This window comes from Dermacentor variabilis, chromosome 2, assembly GCF_050947875.1.
Source record: "Dermacentor variabilis isolate Ectoservices chromosome 2, ASM5094787v1, whole genome shotgun sequence".
NCBI classification, from domain to species: Eukaryota; Metazoa; Arthropoda; class Arachnida; order Ixodida; family Ixodidae; genus Dermacentor; species Dermacentor variabilis.
Window position 1 is genome coordinate 214,181,613 of NC_134569.1, and position 19,594 is coordinate 214,201,206.

Below are 19,594 nucleotides of genomic sequence, written 5' to 3' on the forward strand. Positions count from 1 at the left end.
GGGTAAGGAGGAGGAGGAGATAAAGGAGAGGAAAGACAGGGAGGTTAGCCAGTGTAAGTACCGGCTGGCTACCCTGTGCTGGGGAAAGGGGTAAAGGGAATAAAAGGAGAAAGAAGAAGAGGGAAAAAAATGGAAAAAAAAAGAGAAAATTCACACAGTAACGCGAAACTACGCGCTACAACGTTCAAAGGCGGTAAGCTTTCTCGCAGTAGCCTAGGAGGTAACACGGACGCCGTGCACACGAGTCCAGCGGGAACAGCACGCTTCCAGAAGATAGTGGAGGACAAGAGCCGTGTCCTGCCAGGACATGGTGCAAGCCCTTGTCACGGTTAACTACCGAACCGTTCCCATCTCCTTTCCCTCGCTCGCTCTCTCTCTCTCTCTCTCTCTCTCTCTCAGGCTGTAGCGAATGCGGGCGGTAATTTCAGCGACGGGAAGAACAATAACCGCCAAATGCCGAGCTCGCCGGAGTCGCGGTAGTGGGAGACGCCCGACAGCGACGAACTGGAGATCTCACTTGTCCGCCTAAACATCGTAACGCGCAAACTAGTTGATGCTCGCTAGCGTTAGCCTGCGACGTAGTCAAGTCACGTACCTACGAGCAATCTTACCAAACGAAAATCGCCGTCAAGGGGACGCGACGTTTCTTGGATGCGACATTCCAGGCGAGAGCAACTTCGGCACCGCCGACTATGCGAGCGGCCGGCGCCCTGCGCGTTCGGAGAACCGCCGTGGCGCGTTGGCTGTGGTTCTGCGACGACGATGCACACCGCCGCGATCGCGTCTCGCAATCTTTCGCGCGCGCTAGGACGTGGGGCGACGCGGAAGCCAGCCGTTGCTGCAAGCCTTCCGGCGCCCGCATCACGCGATGTCCCGAAATGTGCTCCAGGCGTCGGCGGGCCACATGCGAGGGCGCCGCCGTATCGCTGGGAAACGAGGCCGAAGCCAGAGCGGCGGCACGCTTCGATCTTTGGCCCCCACAGGGCGCGTCCGGGGAGGGCGGGCGCGCCAGCTATTTTCGGCCGGCGGCGGCGGAGGCGACCGTGCGTCAAAGCGCGACCTGGAGAGCTAGCTGGCTTGGCTGCCGGCTGTTGCAGCCGGCGACGACGCTCGGGGGAGGGCGGCGGCGGCACCGCCCCGCGCGCCACCGAAAACAAGCAGCCGCTCGTCTTCCCGGCGCGGTTTCCTCAGAGACGACGGCGTCGCATCTCCCACGAGTTCTTACGCCTAACTTGGTGCGCGCGTCTGCAGCGTCTGCACATGATTTCTCGCTCTCACTCTTTTTTTTTTTTTTTTTTTGCGTGGGTCAGCCAAATGACCTATTCCGCGGCGTCATTTCCTATGGGATCGCCCAGACTCGTTTTCTGCCTGTCTTGCACCTTTGGCTAGCTCGCCGTGGGGAGCCGCTAAGACACAGCCTAGACGCAGCGCTGTATCAAGTATCTAACAGATCGGCGCCAGAACTTTGGAACATGGCCACAATCGCCAATCCGTGTGTTCTTTTTTTAACTGCGCTTCAATTTGCTTTGCACATCACGCGTTTAAAAGGCAGAGCGTGGCGGCAACAAAATTATTCGGTTCCTCCGCGCAGAAAGCTTCTCCTTACAACAAGGGTGCGATGCGGCAAAGCACCGACTGCGGAAGCATGCAACGCACTATCCCGAAAGAAGGTAACAAAAAAGGATAATAATGCAGTGTTCCAGCACTTACCACGTGACCAAGGCGGGCTGCCCGGTGGAGAACAGTCTCGCCCGTGGACTTGTTCAGTGGAATTTTGCTGAGATCCGCGGGCGCGCTGTAGTTGAGCTCGCCGAAGGGCTGCGTGGATACGGAGGCGCAGTTGTAGACACCACGTGAATGAACGATCGCGACGAGAAGTAAATGCGTCGAGCCACAAGTTAGAACACCAGAAGAATGTAGAGTCCTTTGTACAGTTGTGCGCATTAATATTGAGCTGCAAGCTGCAAGCCTACCCGCGCTACCAATCAGTCCAGCGAAGCATTTCACATCTCCGCCATCGGTTAAAGCTCAAGACTGGAAATGACCGCAATAGGCGACATGTTCTTTTTTATCTACCTGAATGAAACGTTTGCCATGCAAATATTACACACTATGATGCCGATCGAGTTGGCGCGGATTAAAGGACGCCCGCGTGCCTACGAAAAAATGCAGCGGTATACGCGTAAGCCACGTAGACTTCTGCAACACTGCCAACGCACCGAGTTGACAACGATATCCACGTTGGAGGTACGTTCGATTGGTTAGCGCAGAAGTGGGCAGGGGAACGTCGCTTCCAAGCCCTCCGCCAGCCAACAAGTTAGGCCTAAATACCCCCCAAAAACTAGGGACGCCTGTGTAGTCACCTTGCGGTCGTTCCTCCCCGCCAGCTTGGCGGCGGTGCTCGTCCTCTTGCGGCGCCGGATCATGTCGAGTCCAGAGCGCAGCTTGCGCCTGCGCACCGCGTGGTACTGCATCCTGCGCTGGCGCAGCTCGGGCCTCAGCGACGAGAGCACGGAGTCGGCCGAGTGACTCTGGGGCCGGCGCCGCGAGGCCGACTCGACGCCGCGCTCGGGGCTACGCGAGGCGCGCCGACGACTAGACGAGTCGTTCTCTCCGGAGGACGCGGGCGCCGAGGAAGCCGCAAGCGCCGACGACGACGGAGTAGCCGGCGGAGACTGTTCGTCCGAGTCGAGCTTGCGCTTCTTGGGGTGAATCGAGTACCGGACACCTGTGCGGACACGGGAAGAAAAAAGAGGGGGCGAGTATAGGGGTGAGTGCAAGCTTCCATATACTGTCACGCATCTGTCTGTGTTCCATCCTTTGTCCCTCTCTCCGCTGTTCTTTTTCTAGGAATTGTTACATCGCGCGAGCGCAGAGGCGGATTCGGGGACTCTCGGCGGGCATTGGCGCACTCGTTTTTGTTTTTTGTATTTCTTTATTTTTTCTGAAAAGTTCCGAAACCAGTCTCCTGCTTCAGTTGCGATTCTCTATCAGCACGCTCGCTTTATTGTGAACCGTAAATAATCACCATAGTTCGTGAAAAGCCTGACAGCTGCCTCGGCAGTCTGCTCAACAAGTATACCGACTGGTGGCCTCAGCGGCTGCAACCTGGCGGGTTATATACCTTATCCCTGTACGCCGAAGGAGTTCGCGCAGGACGCACCAGGTGGCAAGGTCGCAGCAAGTGCCGCTCTCATGTTAGCGACTCAGTAATGCACAAGTACTTGCTCCTGCAACTTGACGACCATTAAACCGAATCACCAGCGTGTATACAGATATTCTGTGTGCTCGTACCATCTCTCCGATGCAGAAGAGGTAGCAACAATATCAACGCTATTCGAGACTGTTATTTTCAGCTCGTGCGAAGCCATCTCTGACTGCTACACCAATAATTTCTCAATTTTGTTGAGAGTGGCGTCACGTTAGCATGGTAATCAGTTAAAGTTATTTAGACTTTTTGCTAATTATTCGATTATGCATCTCAAATTTCTGTGCAAATAATGTCTGCCTCTTCGAGTAGACCAGCTCATGGCCTAGAATTATTGTGCCACTCTGCCACAGGCAATTATAAAGAAAAAGGTTTTGCAACTGTTCGCTGAAACACCCTGTATAGTCTGCGCATATAAGAAAAAATGCGCGACACCATCATCCGCTAAAAACAGTCACTCGTGTGTCGTTCTTTTGCTCATTTCACAATCGAAGAAGTTAGAACAAGGACGCTGTTAGTCTGCGAACAAAACAAACACCTGCGATAATTCGACCTTGCGTGCTCAATGAGGCCGATATAAACGGCTCTCCAAAAAAAAAAAAAACCAGTGACGTCAGTTCTTGTAACTTGTTTTGCCAGAAGTTGATTCCTCTCACGACCCCGATGACAATTCTACGTGACAACATTGGCAGCCAGGGCTGGCGAGTGAAAGTGTAACAACATTGACGAAAGCGCGACAGTTACGAGAAAAACAGCTTTGTAAGACCGACTGGCACGTTCGTATTAGGCAATGCGTGCATGGAAACATCCATTGAATAACTTAGAAAGACCAGCATTTATTTGTTCCTTTCTGTCCACACGAGACAATGAACAAACAACTGAACTTCAATGCCACAATTTGTTATTTTAGACGCATACAAGTGTTCTCCCTCAAGTTCAAGACTGTTTTCATAGTATGTAAATTATATTCAAATGCACCTCGAAGCGTACCGGTTTCTGACAGACACAACACACATTTTCTCACAATCGTTTGTCGCATACGGCGCGCTTCAAAGTGCAAGACGCCTCCAGCCATCTCTATTCCCGAGACTGCCTGCCTCCCACGGAATGAACAGTCGCTCGAACGTATTGACTCGCACGACAACGATGCGACGCGCTGGTTTCTTTGGCGCCCTGTCCAAGGGGGAATTCTCGAATGACGTCTGGCCGAGTACACGCGAACAAGCTCCAGAAATGCAAGAAAAAACGCACAGCAAGGCGACAGAAAAACGAGCCACTGTTGCGGAGAGGCGAGAAAGAAACGCTCGCCTCGTACGAGCGCGCGCTTTCGACGCAACGACGCGGCGCGAGCCCCGAACTTAATGGCGCCGCCGCGCTCGGCTCGGTGATCACTACGCCCCGGCGACGCGCGCATTACGGCCACCGAGCGAGAGAGCGTCGGCCCTAGGCATCGAAAGTCGCGTTGCAGGGAGCCCCGACGACAAACCGCGAGCAGAAAACGGAGGAAAAAAAAAGAAAGAGATAAGGAAACGCCGCGGTTAGCTGCACTGACAAAGCGCTTGTCTTTTTTTTTTTCATCCACTCTATAACGCAGGAGCGTTATCTCGCTACCCACCCTCTCCCTCTTGCTAGTGCCCCACCGTTCGTTCCTCCTGCTCGCCGGCAGGCACGGCCCAAAACGAGCGTCCCGCGAACGCCGGCGCTGGGAAAAAAAGAAAAAGAACAAAGCGCGTCGCGAGCAGGCCGCGGCGGCCGCGGGTTCAGAGAAAACGTGCGCGCCCGCACACACGCATCGCGAGCGCCGACAAAAAGCGACCTCGCTCGCCTTCCCCTCCTCCTCCGCTGGTGCGTAGCCCCCGCCGTTCGCGCGATGCGTGCCCGCTGGCGCGCCGAGCCAAAGCCAACGAAGCGTCGCATCCGCCGCGCTGCCACTGCGCGTTCTTTGAAGCCGCGCCGAGCCAGCGCGCGATCGTTTCCTGGCTCTGTGCCGCCGGTGCGAGAGACGCGGGCGACCACGCGCGAGCGCGTTTCGAGAAAGAGGAAGCAAAAGAACCGCGGCAGCCTCGCTCCTCGCGTCCGTCGGGGCGCTGCCGGCGTTGTGTCGAGTGCGGCGGGAGAGCGAAGAGTCCGCGCCGTTTACGCGGAAACGAGGAGACGGGGCTTGCGAAAGCAGGAAAGACTCGTCGACCGTCTCATCCGCGCGCAACCGAGCGACAGCGGGCTGAAACACGGAGCCTTGGCAGCCTGTTAAGTGACCCGCAGAACAAGAAACGCGAAAGGCCGCGCAGCGCACATTACTGCGCCCACGTCCACAGATACGTCGACGGGTAGACGAGCGACCATTCGGTGCGAGACAGTCTGACAGCAGCGTATGAGTGCCGATTTAGCGGAAATGGGGTTGAACGAGGCTTGCGCCTAGACGTTTTACGACAGGATTTCAATGCTAGGCAGAAACAAGACACAAAAAGCGCGCGTTCACAAGACCACTGTAAGCGCGGCAACCAACGAGGTACCGAGGGCTGCCGGTGGGACACATAACGCGGCTCCCACAGCAACGTAGAAAAATACACAGCCAGGTCCATCGTAAACACACGCAGGGTAGGGGGACGGGAGCGAGACAATTTTCGGGAAAGGAGAAGCCTTGATCTTTTTTCCACTTCGCGTTGCCCTCGTCACAGTGGGCCAGCGCATTCAGGTGCGTTCACGCTACATTTTTCGTGCGCTGCAGCAGCGGCTTGGGGCAAACCGAGGCAGACGGACGTCCGTCCCGCGCGCAGCTGCGAGAAGCGGCCCTCCCGCCTCCTTTCGGGGGTGCGCGCAGAGCGAGCCGGCGGAGCGCCTCCAATTCGACTAATGCCCACCCTGAGCGAAAGAAAAAGGCACCCCCGGCCGTAAAAACGCGCCGCCGACCGTCCTTCGGCCCGTGCGCACCGGCGGCGGCCCCGCGAGATGCGTTGCCGCCAAAGCGGGCCCCGTCGCATTTAATGAGGCCTCGTCCGCGGCCTTCGGCGAGAGGCAGCGGGGGGACGCTCCGAGAGGAGCGATCTCTCGGCGGGCCGCGCTCCCTCGCTGCCGCCGCCGTCCCCTAATTATATTTCGTCGCGCGGGGCCGCCGGGGCCGTTCATCACCCGCGGGACGCGGCGGAAGGGAACGCAGGCGCGGCAGTGACTCAGGCACGGCGGCTCGCGGGCAGGGCGCCGGAGCACGGCGGTTGTTGCAGGGGCACCAAATGAGCAGCGCGCGCGCGTGAGCGAGCCAGCAGCGGCGGACGCGGGGGGGGTCTCTGCGAATACCAGAGACGACGCTCGCCGCCGGCATCCTTAATTGGCGGTGCCCCGGCCACGTTCGTCTCGGGCAGCCGAATGGCGAAGGCCTGCGCGCGAGGAAGCCGCGAGCGGGAGCGCTTTTTGTTTTTTTTCGCGCTTTTGTTTTCGTGCTAAGGCGCCCTCGTAGCAGTGCTTAACTACCGTTTGTTCTTTCTTTCTACCTTGCTGCTCTCTGCGCCGTGGCGGGATAAAGATCGCGCGGCGGGAACCACGTGACTCGGAAAGCGGTCGCGTTATGACAGGCGAGTATCGGGACCGCGAGTGCGCGGTCACCTAGTTTCATGCGGGACGGGTACAGGAGCGACCAATAACTCCATAGGGCGGGTAACCGATTTGACAGCGACTTCTTAGAGAACCTTTTCAATAAGCAGAACGAGGAATTGCACTCCGGATAGAAAATAAGAAATTTAAGTGGCTTAGTTCTTCCCACCGTGCGCGGCATCTGGCAATGCCGCACCACGGCGAGCGCCAAGCGCGGTCGGGTGTGTGTGACGCGCATATGCCTTTTAGTCGTGGCTTTCGGAACAGAGGCAGTAACATATCCGCTTCGCCGCAGGCCTCGCGGTGAACGTTCTAGCCGTCGACGTCAGAGGCGAGACCAGTCGTGCGTGTGGAGGAGCCCGGAGCCAGCGCGTTGCCGGTGGAGAGGAGAAAGGCTCGGTGCTGCGACTGCGCCCACCGCAAGAATGGGAGGGGGGGGGAGGCAGCCGCGTCCGGAATATATTGGGAGCGCACCGGGCGACAGCGCGCCTCATTCTGCCGACGCAGCGACGAACAATGAGGGGGGGGGGGGTCCCGCGGCGCAGTGGCACCCCCAGATAGATAGGAAAGATGGTTCACGACGCCGAGGAAAGAGGACGGCGTCGTGTCGTCGCGACAAACCAGGCGAGCTCAAAATACCACTTTGCCTCGCTTGTCCACGCGCTTTATATGTAGACCGCGCGAACGAGCGACCGAATCCGAATCGTGTGGAACCGCGAAATAAACAGGCCATCTACAATAGCATAGCCACTCCCTCGTTGTCGAGTTGCCCACAATCATGCCATAATTAAATGCGAGGCATAGGTCTGACAAAACTATCGTCAAATCTGGAGCGTCCTGGAGTTTCCAGCTATGCTATACACCGCTGCAGGCACCCGGACGGATGCCCCCATTGCCATATTTAATTGCTTGAAACTTAAATTTACTCAAGCCAGAGTGTCGCACTGTAACGCAACATGTAACGCAATAACATAAATGTTAAGGTCCAAAGCTGTTGCATGATCTGTTTCTCTCTCTCTTTGAAGAACACGCAGCTGCTACCGTACGCGCGACGCCGAAAGGCCAACAAGAATGGGGGTCCCCTACTTCACTTTCACCACTCCCGTTTTCTCGTTAACCCGTTCAATACCGCTCGAATTCACTCGTAGAGCTGCCCAGGACGAACCGGCGCATGCGGTCACACAAAGAAGCGAGCAAACAACCACAGCACGCATGCCGAAAAAAAGAAAACAAATAACAATGATATTCGGAAACACTCACCGCCGTTTTCTTTCTGGATCCGCACCGTCGTTGCCTGCGGCAGAAAAGAGACAATGGGGTCACGACAGTTGCATGAAGCGATAAAGGGGCGCGGTTCAACATCGAGAATCTCTGATGCAGCAGGTATGAGGGACAGCCAACCTCGACGGCATAAGTACCCAACAAAGCTTTGTCGTGGTTTATGGACTATAGTTATACTAGGTGCGACGGACGGTGCCGTTAACCAGCACGTGGTGCGTTACGTTAGAGCCGATAAAAGAAACAAGCGCCGGTGATGACGCCGACACTCCTAGCAATACATACATATACCCTCCCCCCCCCCCCCCCCGGCGTCCAAAACAAGCGCAGAAATCGCTTAGGTACAGTTGTACATGTCACAAATACACGCTTGAGTGCGTATATATGGTCGAAACGGATATACAAAGCCAGGGAACAGTCCCATCTCTCTCGCATCTTTCTCGCCATCCAACTTCACAGTCGACTCAATAACCGATAGAAAAAAACAGCACACATCTAAGCGACCACTCTAATGCCACTAGTTTTCTCGTCCATGCACTTCTGTGCACTAGAATTAGCTAAACGACAAAGTAACTCGAAAGACTAAATTAAATATACAGCCCAAGTTCCAGCTTCGAAGCCACTGGCTTTCTCGACCCGACAGGATCTGCTTTACACAGGTCGGACACGGAGCCACGCAGCGCAACAACGCAAGGCACACCAGGGCGCCCCGAAATGGCACCGGACGAAGCATACGTACTATATATAGCGATGCTCAGGGCCCTGGACAACGAGCCAACGGCCTCGACTGACCACTCGAAGCACGCTTGTCTACGAACACGGCACATGGTCCCTCAGGTTCGCGACAACCGAGTCGCCGCGGATTCACACGCCTCGCGTACACATCACGTGCGCGCGCGTCAAAGCAGGGGCGAACGCGACACGGGCAAAAACAAAGACGCGAGCCGCGGGGAAGCCCTGCCGCATCCGGTCGGGTGCCGCCGCTTCGAAGCCTCATTAGTCGCCGCACGCCGCGCTTAATTAACGCGAGCTGCTATCTGCCGCCGCGGCACGCAGGGTATGCGTGCCTGTGCGGAGTGAGCGCGGCGGGCCGACACGGAGCTGGCGAAACGAAGCTCCGCGCTCTTTGCATAAGAGCGCGACTCTGTCGCTCGCCGCGATTTCGCAGCTGGGAAAGCGGCTGTACCACGTGCAGAAGCATCGGAAAGAGTTGGTTCCTCGCGGGAGGAACTAACGCCGGGCGTTATGCCGCCCAGAGCGCGAATATCACGCTGGTGAGATCAGCCTCGTTTGCCCCTCGACAGCTCGTCATTTGTAAATAAGGCGGAAATGTGTCTTTTCTAAATCCGTCGGCCAATTGGTCGTCCTAAATTGCGCCAATTCCACGATCGAGTCCGCGGCTACGTTCGAATCGCAAGCCCCAACAAATTACCGGACAGTCTTCGGAGCCGGATCTCGCTTAAACGGCGTGCATCTTATTTCGACGTAGGGGCGGAGGGGCTTTCTTGTCGTGCGTAAATACGAGACGCACACTATTTCGACGCAATCACGACGGAATACATGTACGACAAAGCAAGCGAGTAAAACCTCCAGCAGTGACATCACAGAGTGGGGGCTCGCGCATCGCACGTAGCGTCGCTGATTTTTGCTAAGAGCGAGGCAGCCGACGGCACGCACACCTCAGTCAAATAAAGAAAATGGACGAAAGAAGATGCGCGCCGACGTCGGCGCAGAGCTAAGCCTTGCGCGAAAATTCCTCCAGGGGCCGGACTGAACTTGCCAGTGCACGGGCTGCAGGAACAGACAGAGAAGAGGGGACAGAGTCGCGGGGAAGGCAGTTGAGGCCATCGGGTGGCAGAGGCGGCGGTCCCGAGAAAGATAAAGAAAAAGAAAAGCCCTGCGGGCGGTCGCGGCCGGGCCAAATTGCGTGTTGTGCGCGCCGCCGCCAGCGGCCGGGCGTGAAACGGACCATCCATCAGGGCCGCCGTATCTGGTCTGGCCCCGTCGCCGCGCCGCTTCTCCACCTCCCGCCGTCTGCCCACCCGCCGGCCCCCGCTCAATACACGGCGGCGTTGCAGCGAGTGCCGCACACAGACGCGAGCAACGGCGGGAGGACCGCACGTGCCCGTCATGGGGCCTCCCGCTGTTCGGCACTTGCGCCGGACGTGGCCCGTCGCAGGCACCGTCGTCTCTTTCTTTCTTTCTTGTTCCTTGCCGCGGACGAAGCCCGTTGCGGCCACAGCACGCCGCTGTTTCCGCGAGAGCGCGTTGGTGCGAGCAACCGGGCCTGTAATGAAGGGGCTTCTCGCTCGCGCCGTTACGTAGGGGGTCGAGCCTGTCATGGCTTTGTGCGCCACCGAATTCCCGAGAGCGCGCAGCCGTCTGCCGACGTGCCTGCGTGTTCACGCGCAGGTTATTAATGACCATCGAAACTTGTTTACGAGCGTACAATTGCGGCCGCAGGCTCGACAGACGAGCGGTAGGCAACACGGCGCTAGTTTCGATCGCGTATAATTAAAACTAGCCAGGGGTTAAATAATAATTAGGCTCGCTTCGGCTACAATTGCCGGTATACTGAACACCCGGCGAGAAATTGGATGCGCATTTTACACAGGAGCGAAGGGCCTGTACGGCTACTGTCCCGATTACTTGTCCCGGCGTCCGTGAAACGGTTTGAAGGTTGACGAGAAACGTCTACGGCTGCGTTTATCGCCCGGGAAACGCTTTTCCTGGATTTGCACGTATAACAGCTGTTTTTATATGACCAAGTCGGGCGCCGTGCCCGACAATTAAGCGCCATGGACTGAGGTATCTACTAGCATTCTCTCACATTGTACATTGCCCCGGCTGCACACCACACAGACTAAAACACTGCGGAAGGAGGGAAGGTCCCCAGCCGTCAGTTCCCAGTTGAAACCTGGCACCTACATGTCCAGACGTGACCTCTCCATTACGCCGCGGAGTCATTCGTTCCAAGCCTGGAGATCACGAAAAGGAATATGTCCTGCTAGGGAAATCCAGCTAAATCTAAATTAACCGGTGAAAAAAAAAGAAAGAACAACGCACCAAGCGTCGAACACACATCTGTTTGATTCATCGTGCTTAGTGATTTCTTGAGGTCCCGTCATAATATCACTCGACCCTAAACGTAGTCTGGCAGCGAGCTCATCGACATCGAACAGGCGCGCAGGATCCCCTCCGCGCAGACCGACGCTTCGTTCCTCGCCCGCAAACCAGGCCGTCGTCGCGTCTCTCCGAACGACGCCGCTGCAAAGTCGGCGCCGATAGCTCGGCACGAAAAAAAACCACTCGGGATCGGGTCCCGCGAGCGGCGGCCTCGGCGGCGTGCTTCACTCGACGGGCGCGCGCGCGCTCGATCCGCGGTACCGGCGCGAAAGGCGGCCGATAAATCAGGATAGCCCGCCGCGTTTCCCGGAACGACCGGGCGTGCGCGCAGCGAGATGCGGGCCAGCCAGCGAGACCCCCACCGCGCTATTGCTCCTGGATCGGGCCCGAAATCAAGGGAGAGGTGGGGCCACGCGCCACAGGGCGGTCGTGTCCGCGCGGCGGGCCCCCACTTCGTTGCGCCGCCAAGGACGTGGAGGTCGTTCGCGCTCGGTGCGCGAAGTGGACAGAGGGAACCGAGTGAGCGTCGCCCGAGAAGCGCAGAGTTTGTTGTCTAAACTTTGTGCCACTGCTCCGGGTTCGCGGGGAAGAGAGATGACGAAATGGGCGTGAAACCCTCGCACGCACAGCGCAGTGTACAGCTTTCGCAAATTCCCCACTCGTGCCACGTGGCGTTCGCATGCTGCCAGTCCAGTCGACCGAGTCCCTGTTTGTTCCTTCTTTCTACGGCAGGAGACATCCCTTCACCTCTCCGCGTCTGTTGCCGAGAGGTTACCGAATGTCGTCGTTATTGCGCATGGTATTCTCGCGAGTGAATTCGTACGTGCGTTGCTTCTCAGGCTTGAACCTGCGGTGCACTCGTTTCCGAACTGATTCGCAACCGCTCGTGCCATGCCTGTTGGCAGGGCTGCCGCCATAAACGGCGCCCACCTGCAACGATTCTCTTTTTAGATGTAGAACGATGAAAGAAAGAAGAGAAAAAAAAACAGCCGACCGCGCCCACCGCTTTTACACGCTGCCGCGCGGCACGGCAGCGCGCGAGCCGCTCGCTTCGTAGGTCGAGCGGATCGCGAGCAAGCGAAAGAAAAAGAAAAAACACCGCTCGCCCAACTTTTTTTTTCTCCGTTACTCTTTCGGTTTCGATTGCGGTCGCTCGTCTCTCTCCCATTCTGCGGTTCGCGCGCGCCGCCCTCTCCGCGCTCTTCTCACCTCCTCCTTTCCCGCGCGAAGTTTCCTCTCTTCGCGATCTCTACTTCCGTAGCAAGGAACCGCGGAGCCGACTCCCCCCCTCCACCGTTCCGGAGCCCGTTTCCTGTTCGCTCTCCCGTTCCGGCAGCTTTGTTTCTTGGCGCCGCGCCGCGTGACCAGATTGAAAGGCAAGACGACGCGGGCCACGACGACGTGAACGCGCGTTTGCTCCCGTTTCGTTGCCGCCGCGGGTGTGCGCGCCAGCACGGAGCGGTGCACGCTTGCGCGCCGGTACGCCGCGCTGCGCGCGCAGATAGGCTACTGTCTTGGGGCACTCGGCGAACTTCTCCCCTCGTACTTACGAGGATCTCAACCGGTGATAATTTCAATCAATGTTACTCTCTCGCCCTTCAAAAATTGCATCATTTGATTAAAATTTATTTCCTCCCGGTGCCCAAAGGGAAAGAGCGAGGGGGAAGAGGTATGGTGGAGAGGATTCATAAGAGATAAAAATGAACTACAGGTACGATATGCACACAAAGATTGGGCTTATTCACATATCATAACGTGCTGTGTTTCCGAGGGCGCTCAATCAAATATATAAAATACGCAACGTATCTAACGATGCTGGTAACGCGGCGCTTGCTAATTATCTGATTTAGAAATACATCGCGTGAAGTTTTGGAGAAGCAAGAAAAACAAAGCTTTTATATACGGAGTTTCTTTCCTTTTTTTTTTTTTTCCTCGCCGTCACGAGCTGTGTGGTCTCTGTGCAGGCTGTATAGCAAGTCCTAATAAGCAAATGCCAGCGCCTTGTGTTAACCACGCGCACTGTGACCGAGCCAGCAGACAATCATCACGCACGCGTACACACGGTCGTGTTCGAAATAAAACGGGAGGGGGGAGAATGAAAAGAGAAAGAAGGAAACGCCACACGACGCGCGCGGCCCACCCCTCCACTCACGCGCGCGACCAGACACCGTCCTCGTAGAACACTCGAGAGAGAGACTGACACGCGCCCGCGGTTTTCCCACCGAACAGTGCAGCGTTGCGAAAAGCTGCAACGCGGATGCGAAGCAGAGAGCTGCTCCAAAGCGCAAGAACGCTTCACCAAAGAATGAATGGCCAGCGGCGACGAAGCGTCAGTCAGTGGCTACACCTGAGACGAATACTTGTTACGTTCAATCTAAGCTGCACCGCACAGGTTCCTGTCAAGCACCGCGATCGCGTGACCCTTCTTGTACGGCATAATCGAAGCGCGCGCTGTTGAGGGTAAACGTTCAGTTTGTAGTTTTCCGTTTCGTTACCGCCTCCGTTTCTTCCTGCTTATCGGTAACATGCGTAGCGCACTTTCCTCGCATCCATTACAAGCCTTATTGACCCGTCCAATCCTCATGCGCTTTCCTGCCCGAGTACATACATCCTCGTCGCAACTGCGGTTCCCGATTGGCCAACGCGCACTCCGGTTTGCCCGCTCGCAGCACTGCACGCATCTTCCTCGCCAGACGCGACGGGATGGCCGCCCGCGGCGCAATATTTCCCCGCCGCCGGTGCGCGGCCCCGATAGCAGCGACGCGGCCGTCGGAAGCGCGGCAGGCATGACCGATTGTGCGGGATCAGCGCTCTGCCGGCCAGCAGGAAAGAAGGAGCGCCGCACGCGCTGCCGCACGACACACGCCCCGGCTCTGCAAAACCGTCGCCCCCTCCCTGACGTTACGAGAGCCTCCCGGGCGGTCTTCGACCGAGAAGCGGCAGCGGCAGCAAACACGCCAGAACAAGCGCCAAAGCCGCGCCTGAAATCCCCCCCCCCCCCCCCCCAGTGTCCCGGATTCGAGGAGCTCACACAGAGGACAGCGAATTCACCGACGCTGTTTCGTTCGTGTGCCCGGTCCCACAGAGGCATGATTCTTCCTTCGATTCTGCCGCACCACCCGCCTTTATTTATGCCCCGACGCCGCGCGGCGAATCGAGCCGCCGTCGCTACACCGGGGCTCAGCAACGTCCCTCGGGGCACACCGACAGTCGAAGGAAACACGGAGTCTCAATCCCGGTTTGTCACCGCGAAAGCCGGGCGGTGGGAAGAAAGCAAAAGAGAAACGTCGAGGCAACAGTTGGACGGAAGATAAACAGATACGATCCTACGCGCAAGCACTCGGAGTGGAGATTCGAAGAACCACGGGCGCGCGTAGAAGATGCAATATGCCGCGAGCTTCCCAACCACGAAGTTGCCGGCAGCGACGTTCCTTCGTTTGCGCGCGATGCTGCAGCGCTGCAACTTGAACAATAGATCCATTTCTTGGCCTATCCACCATGGTGCGTATGAACCGCATCTTCGCTGTACAACATTAACTTAGATGCTTTCGACAGACACGCCCATTCTCTTAATGCACGCCTTCACGCGTGAAAAGAATTTTCTTCACGCCAATTCGGGCTCAGCAAGAGGAACATCACGATATACAAGCCGTTGCCCGAGTTGTCGACACGTTAGACCGACAGCTCAGGCAACGGCTTGTACATCGTGATCTTTCAGTTTCTACAGCCGGAACGGGCTTGAAAAAAAAAAATTCTTTTCACGCGTGAAGGCGTGACTTAAGAGAATAGCTTAGACTATAATGATAATCGATTTATCTAGATACAATTAACTTTTAACACGTCCACGGCACCAAATTCATTCCCCTTCAACATTCGAAAACAAGCTTCCCTTTCCAAACTTGCCGCAAGAAAAGAAAACATATGTCCAGCGGCGGTTTGGTTTTCGGTCAAGCGGTCTTTTGCCAGCTTTTTCCTAAGCGCCCGGCGAAACAATCTGGTCAGAACGGCTGTCTTTTTGGGACTCCGAGCAAAATGAGCGGTACTGGAAGAACGAGCACGAACTGGGCAAAGGACACCCCTCCACCACTCGGCCTCTGGCCGTCGCCTCCCCGCTGAAGATAACAGGGTCTCCGTCCTCGACACCGCGGCGAGCGAGCGTCTCCCTCTTCGCGAACACCCACGAGGGAGCGATGGCCGAGCGTCGGGAGCAGGAGGGGGGTGGTTAAGAGACGCAGCAGCTCCGTTCGCCACGCGCAATCACCACCGCCGGAGACAGTCCCTTTGTTCAGCGAAGCCAACCCCGTGCGACCAAGGTCAGGGCGCGAGGGCGGGCAGATAAAGCCAAAGTGGAGAAACGAACAATAAAGAAAGGGAGCCCCTGTTCGGTCGAGCGCGTGCGTGGACAGGAACGACAAAGGTAGTATAAAGAGAGGGGGAAGAGGGAAGAAGGGAACACCAAAGGGCACCCGCCGCCTGCGCAGACAGTGGTTGGATCTCAGACCCCTAGGGCCACTTCGCATTTTCTTTCCTATTTCTTTTCTTATTTTTTTTCAAACAGGCGCCCTCCGCCAACACGCAGCGTCGGTTCACCAGCAATGCAGCGTGCATGCAGTCCTCCCAGTTTTGCGCGGCTTCGCAAGAACCCGCCGCAAGCCATCTGGCCGCAGAAACGAGGGAAGAAAGAAAACAACGCGCTGTTGGCGAGAAATAACTGCGAGCAAACGCAGCCGCTACCCACGGGTGCGCGGCGAATGCGCGGCCGCACGCAACCTGTACGCGGTGGGCGCGGCAGAGTAAACAGCGCCGACTCCAGAGATCTCGCGGTCTCCGCCCTTCCCTGCACCAACAGCTAGCGCGCTCGGCCACCAATGTCACGGAGACGGCAGTGCGCGCTGTAAATGAACACGACCAAACAGCCATCCACAAAGCGTCCGCTTCAACTCTCTCACCGCGGTAAGTTTTATCAACAGTTCTGCGCCGTGATCTGGCAAACAAATATTGCTGCGCAACATTTCTTCGGAGTAAGAAACTGCCACAGCCACGCTGACTGACTCTCTCTCTCACACACACACGCGCGCGCGCAGAGAGAGAGAGAGAGAGAGAGAGAGCATAAGGGCGCGAACTTTTATGGTCGTCACCATAGCAGTGCGCGCTTCTTCACACACGTGAGTGCACTGTCCACGCTTCTAGACTTCTGTAGACTTGAATACAGCAGTCATGCTATTAAAGGGACACTAAAGTGAAAAATGATTTCTTCTGCATCAGTAAATTACAGTTCTACAACACCAAAAACACCACTCTTACAACGATAAGACGTTTGGTAAGCCAGAAAAAGCGCAAGAACGATATACGGGTGGCGACGCCTACTTAAGTTCCTGCACCCGGGGACTGTGACGTCGCGGATTTTTATGGCATCTTCTAGGGCCTACTAATTATACATAGCGGTACAGAATGACTATATTTTGTTCTAAAGCAACCAAATATTAAACGTGGCAAGTTCCGGGAACCTTTTTTTTTTTTTAATACGTCTTTATTATTCAAGCAACGCGGCGCAAATGCGAAAACATACTTTGCAATGCCTGACGTCACGCTGGGGTTTCAGCGCGAAATTCAAATACTGTTACTTGCACCGTCATTTTCTCATCTAATAATTAAACTATTTTTCTTTAAATGACTGCCTGGAGGGTTCTCAAACAATGCCTCATTAGTCTAAACTGATTTATTGTTTCGCTTTAGTGTCCCTTTAAGAACCAAATTTACGCTATGCTGATAAGAAAGCGATAGCATCTCGTGCGGACGCGGTATCTTATGCTGAAGTACAGCGACCGCGCGCGGGATTCCAAATGACGCTCATAGTTTAAATGTTTTCTTTTTTTTTTTCCATATAACTCCAGCATCCGGACTCGCGATAGCCCTTCGAGCCCGCCCCAGCAACAAGGCGCGTTAGAATGAATGCGTTCCCCGGTTGGCTTGCTGCTTCCAAAACTTCCCCGCTGGTGGTACAAATTTAAAGTCACACGCGCCCGTAACTGCGAACTAAACGAAAGAGAGAGAAAAGAAAGAAACGACTGTCGAACGGCGCCGACCCGTGCGCCCACCTAACTGCGTCACCGGTAGCATGAGAAAAAGGAGTGCGCGCGCGTGGTATCCCGGTCGCCCCGGAGAGCGAGCGAGCGGTCAGGCTGTGCGACAGGCTGAGCTCACGAAGCGTCGCCAACACACGGAGGCGAATCCGCTTCCGGGTGCCCCCCGCCACGTCCTGTCCTTTATCACACCCCCGGGGGCGGCTTGGCTCGCTCGGAGCGAGCCGGGCCTAATCAGACGCCGGCCGGAGAGCTTTTCTGCCGCCGCGGGCCCGTTCCGTCCCAGCGCGCGCTGCGTCCCCGGCGAACACAAAGGAGAGAGAGAGAGAGATAAAAAAAAAGGACAGAAAGCGTGCAAAGAGCGGCGCTATGTTAAAAAAAAAATGAAAAGAACGAGAGAAAACAGGAGCGCGGTCGCGGTGCGCAACCACTTGTACGCGGCAGCGCAAAGCGTGCGCCCGCGTGCGCACAGCGACGTGTCACACACGGACGGACCGCCGGCAGCGGCAACTGCGCGCGCACACACGCCTTTCTCGCTTGCCCATCCACGATGTCCTCTCCACGAATGGAGCGAGGCAGAGAAGAAAGAGAGGTCTTACTAGGAGCGAGCGAAGCAGAGTGGAGAGCAAAGGAGGAAGGAGGACACTTCCCGCGCGGCTACAACGGCGAAACAAAAGCGGTGCTGCCTCCCCCCCGGCCCCCCATGCCCCACAAGAGCAAGCGACGTAAAAATCGGGAGCGCGCCGCGTCGCACCGCTCCTTTTCACGGCGAGGCGAGACGGGAACGGCGTTGGCTCGTTCCAGCGGCGCGGCAGGAGCAGCGCTCGTTTGCGCGCCACACGCGAAGAGTGGGCAGAAAAGAAAGAAAGGGAAAAAAAAGAATGAAAAGAAGTGCGCAAACTACAAGCGGAGTAAATGAGGGAGGCGAGCGTCGAGGCCGTCGGCGGGAGCCTCGCGCGGACGACGACGCGCGTCTCATTTCCAACGACCCCCCCCCCCCCCCCTTCAATCCGACGTTCGGGGAAAAGCGGCGCCGCACGGGTTTCTTCCTAGCTTTTTTTTTTTTTTTTTTTTCCCGAGTTCGACGACGACGCGAAAGTGCGCGCGCTCTCGGGCGAAAGAAAAGCGTTCTTTTCTCGAGTGGCGCCAGACCGACACGTGCGCTCACGCACCATCGACGCGTAGCGTCAGCTTTCTGGGCCGGAGACGCTGTCATAGGAATCGTGTTTCTCTTTCATGTAGACTTTCCTTTTTGGGGGGGAAAGTGGGGGGGGGGGGGTAGGAGGTCTCCCTCACGACGCAAGTGCCGAAACGAATAGCGATACTTCGGCTGACGTACAGCTTTTACGTACCTTCGCTTACAGAAAAAGAAAAATACCCTAGACACCGCCCTGATACCAGCGAACACCGCATTCCCACAGATGAACCGAAACATGATCTTGGATTGTAGCGCGAAGTGAACACGGACACAGAATGGAGCAGACAGGACGAGCGCCAACTCTCAACTAAATTTTCATTAAAACTAAGAACATATATATATATAGGTGATTGCAAAAACCGCAGCATAAGAACGTGACAAGGTAAAAACCATCACTTAAACATACCGTGGTTATATGTGATTGCGGTTTATATGTGATCACCTATATATATATATGTTCTTCGTTTTAAGAAAATTTAGTTGAGAGTTAGCGCTCGTCCTGTCTGCTCCTTTCTGTGTCCGTGTTCACTTTGCGCTACAATCCAAGATCATGTTACCGTACCAACTCGCCCAACTTTCTTCTATCCTTTTGGATGATCCGGAAGCCGAATTACAGGTTAACTCTTTATGTGTTGTATACTGGGCAATACCAATACGAAATACGCACACAATCGTCTACAACCCACCGCCCAAAAGTTCTGCCTGGTCTTGCGCAGCTTAAAAGTTGAGGGTCATGTTATATTCACGTCATTTGGCGAAATAAAGTGTTTGATGCAGTTGGGGTTTTTTTTTTTTTTCGTTCCTTAACCGTCAATACGGCTACACGCACAAACTGGACATATTATCGCTGCTACTGATATAGGAAGGCCGGCACATGCGCTATATACGACGACGGCAGAGACCGCGGCGAGCTTTCGGAATGTATCCATCCCAAGCACCCGGCACCGCTTGCGTGCGCCCTTGCCTGCACACGCCCCCCAAGTCATTAGGGTGCTTCGCATGGAGAGACCCCCTCTCGCCGCTCGTTGGCAATCCCCTCGCTGCAGGGCAGATGCCGCTACGCACGGCGGTGACCGTTTTGAAAGCCGCGGTTCCGAGAAACGCTCCAGCGGG

At 56.2% G+C, this 19,594-nt stretch overlaps 1 protein-coding gene across 1 annotated transcript in view; it reads right to left on the reverse strand.

Moving 5' to 3' along the window:
• LOC142573096 (uncharacterized) overlaps positions 1-19,594 on the reverse strand; it is a 77,908-nt gene that overhangs the window by 27,876 nt on the left and 30,438 nt on the right. The window contains exons 4-6 of the mRNA XM_075682617.1: positions 8,057-8,090; positions 2,364-2,728; positions 1,711-1,818 (exon numbers count right to left, since the gene is read on the reverse strand). Of these exons, the coding sequence (XP_075538732.1) occupies positions 1,711-1,818; positions 2,364-2,728; positions 8,057-8,090 (507 nt within the window). The remainder of the gene's footprint in view (positions 1-1,710; positions 1,819-2,363; positions 2,729-8,056; positions 8,091-19,594) is intronic.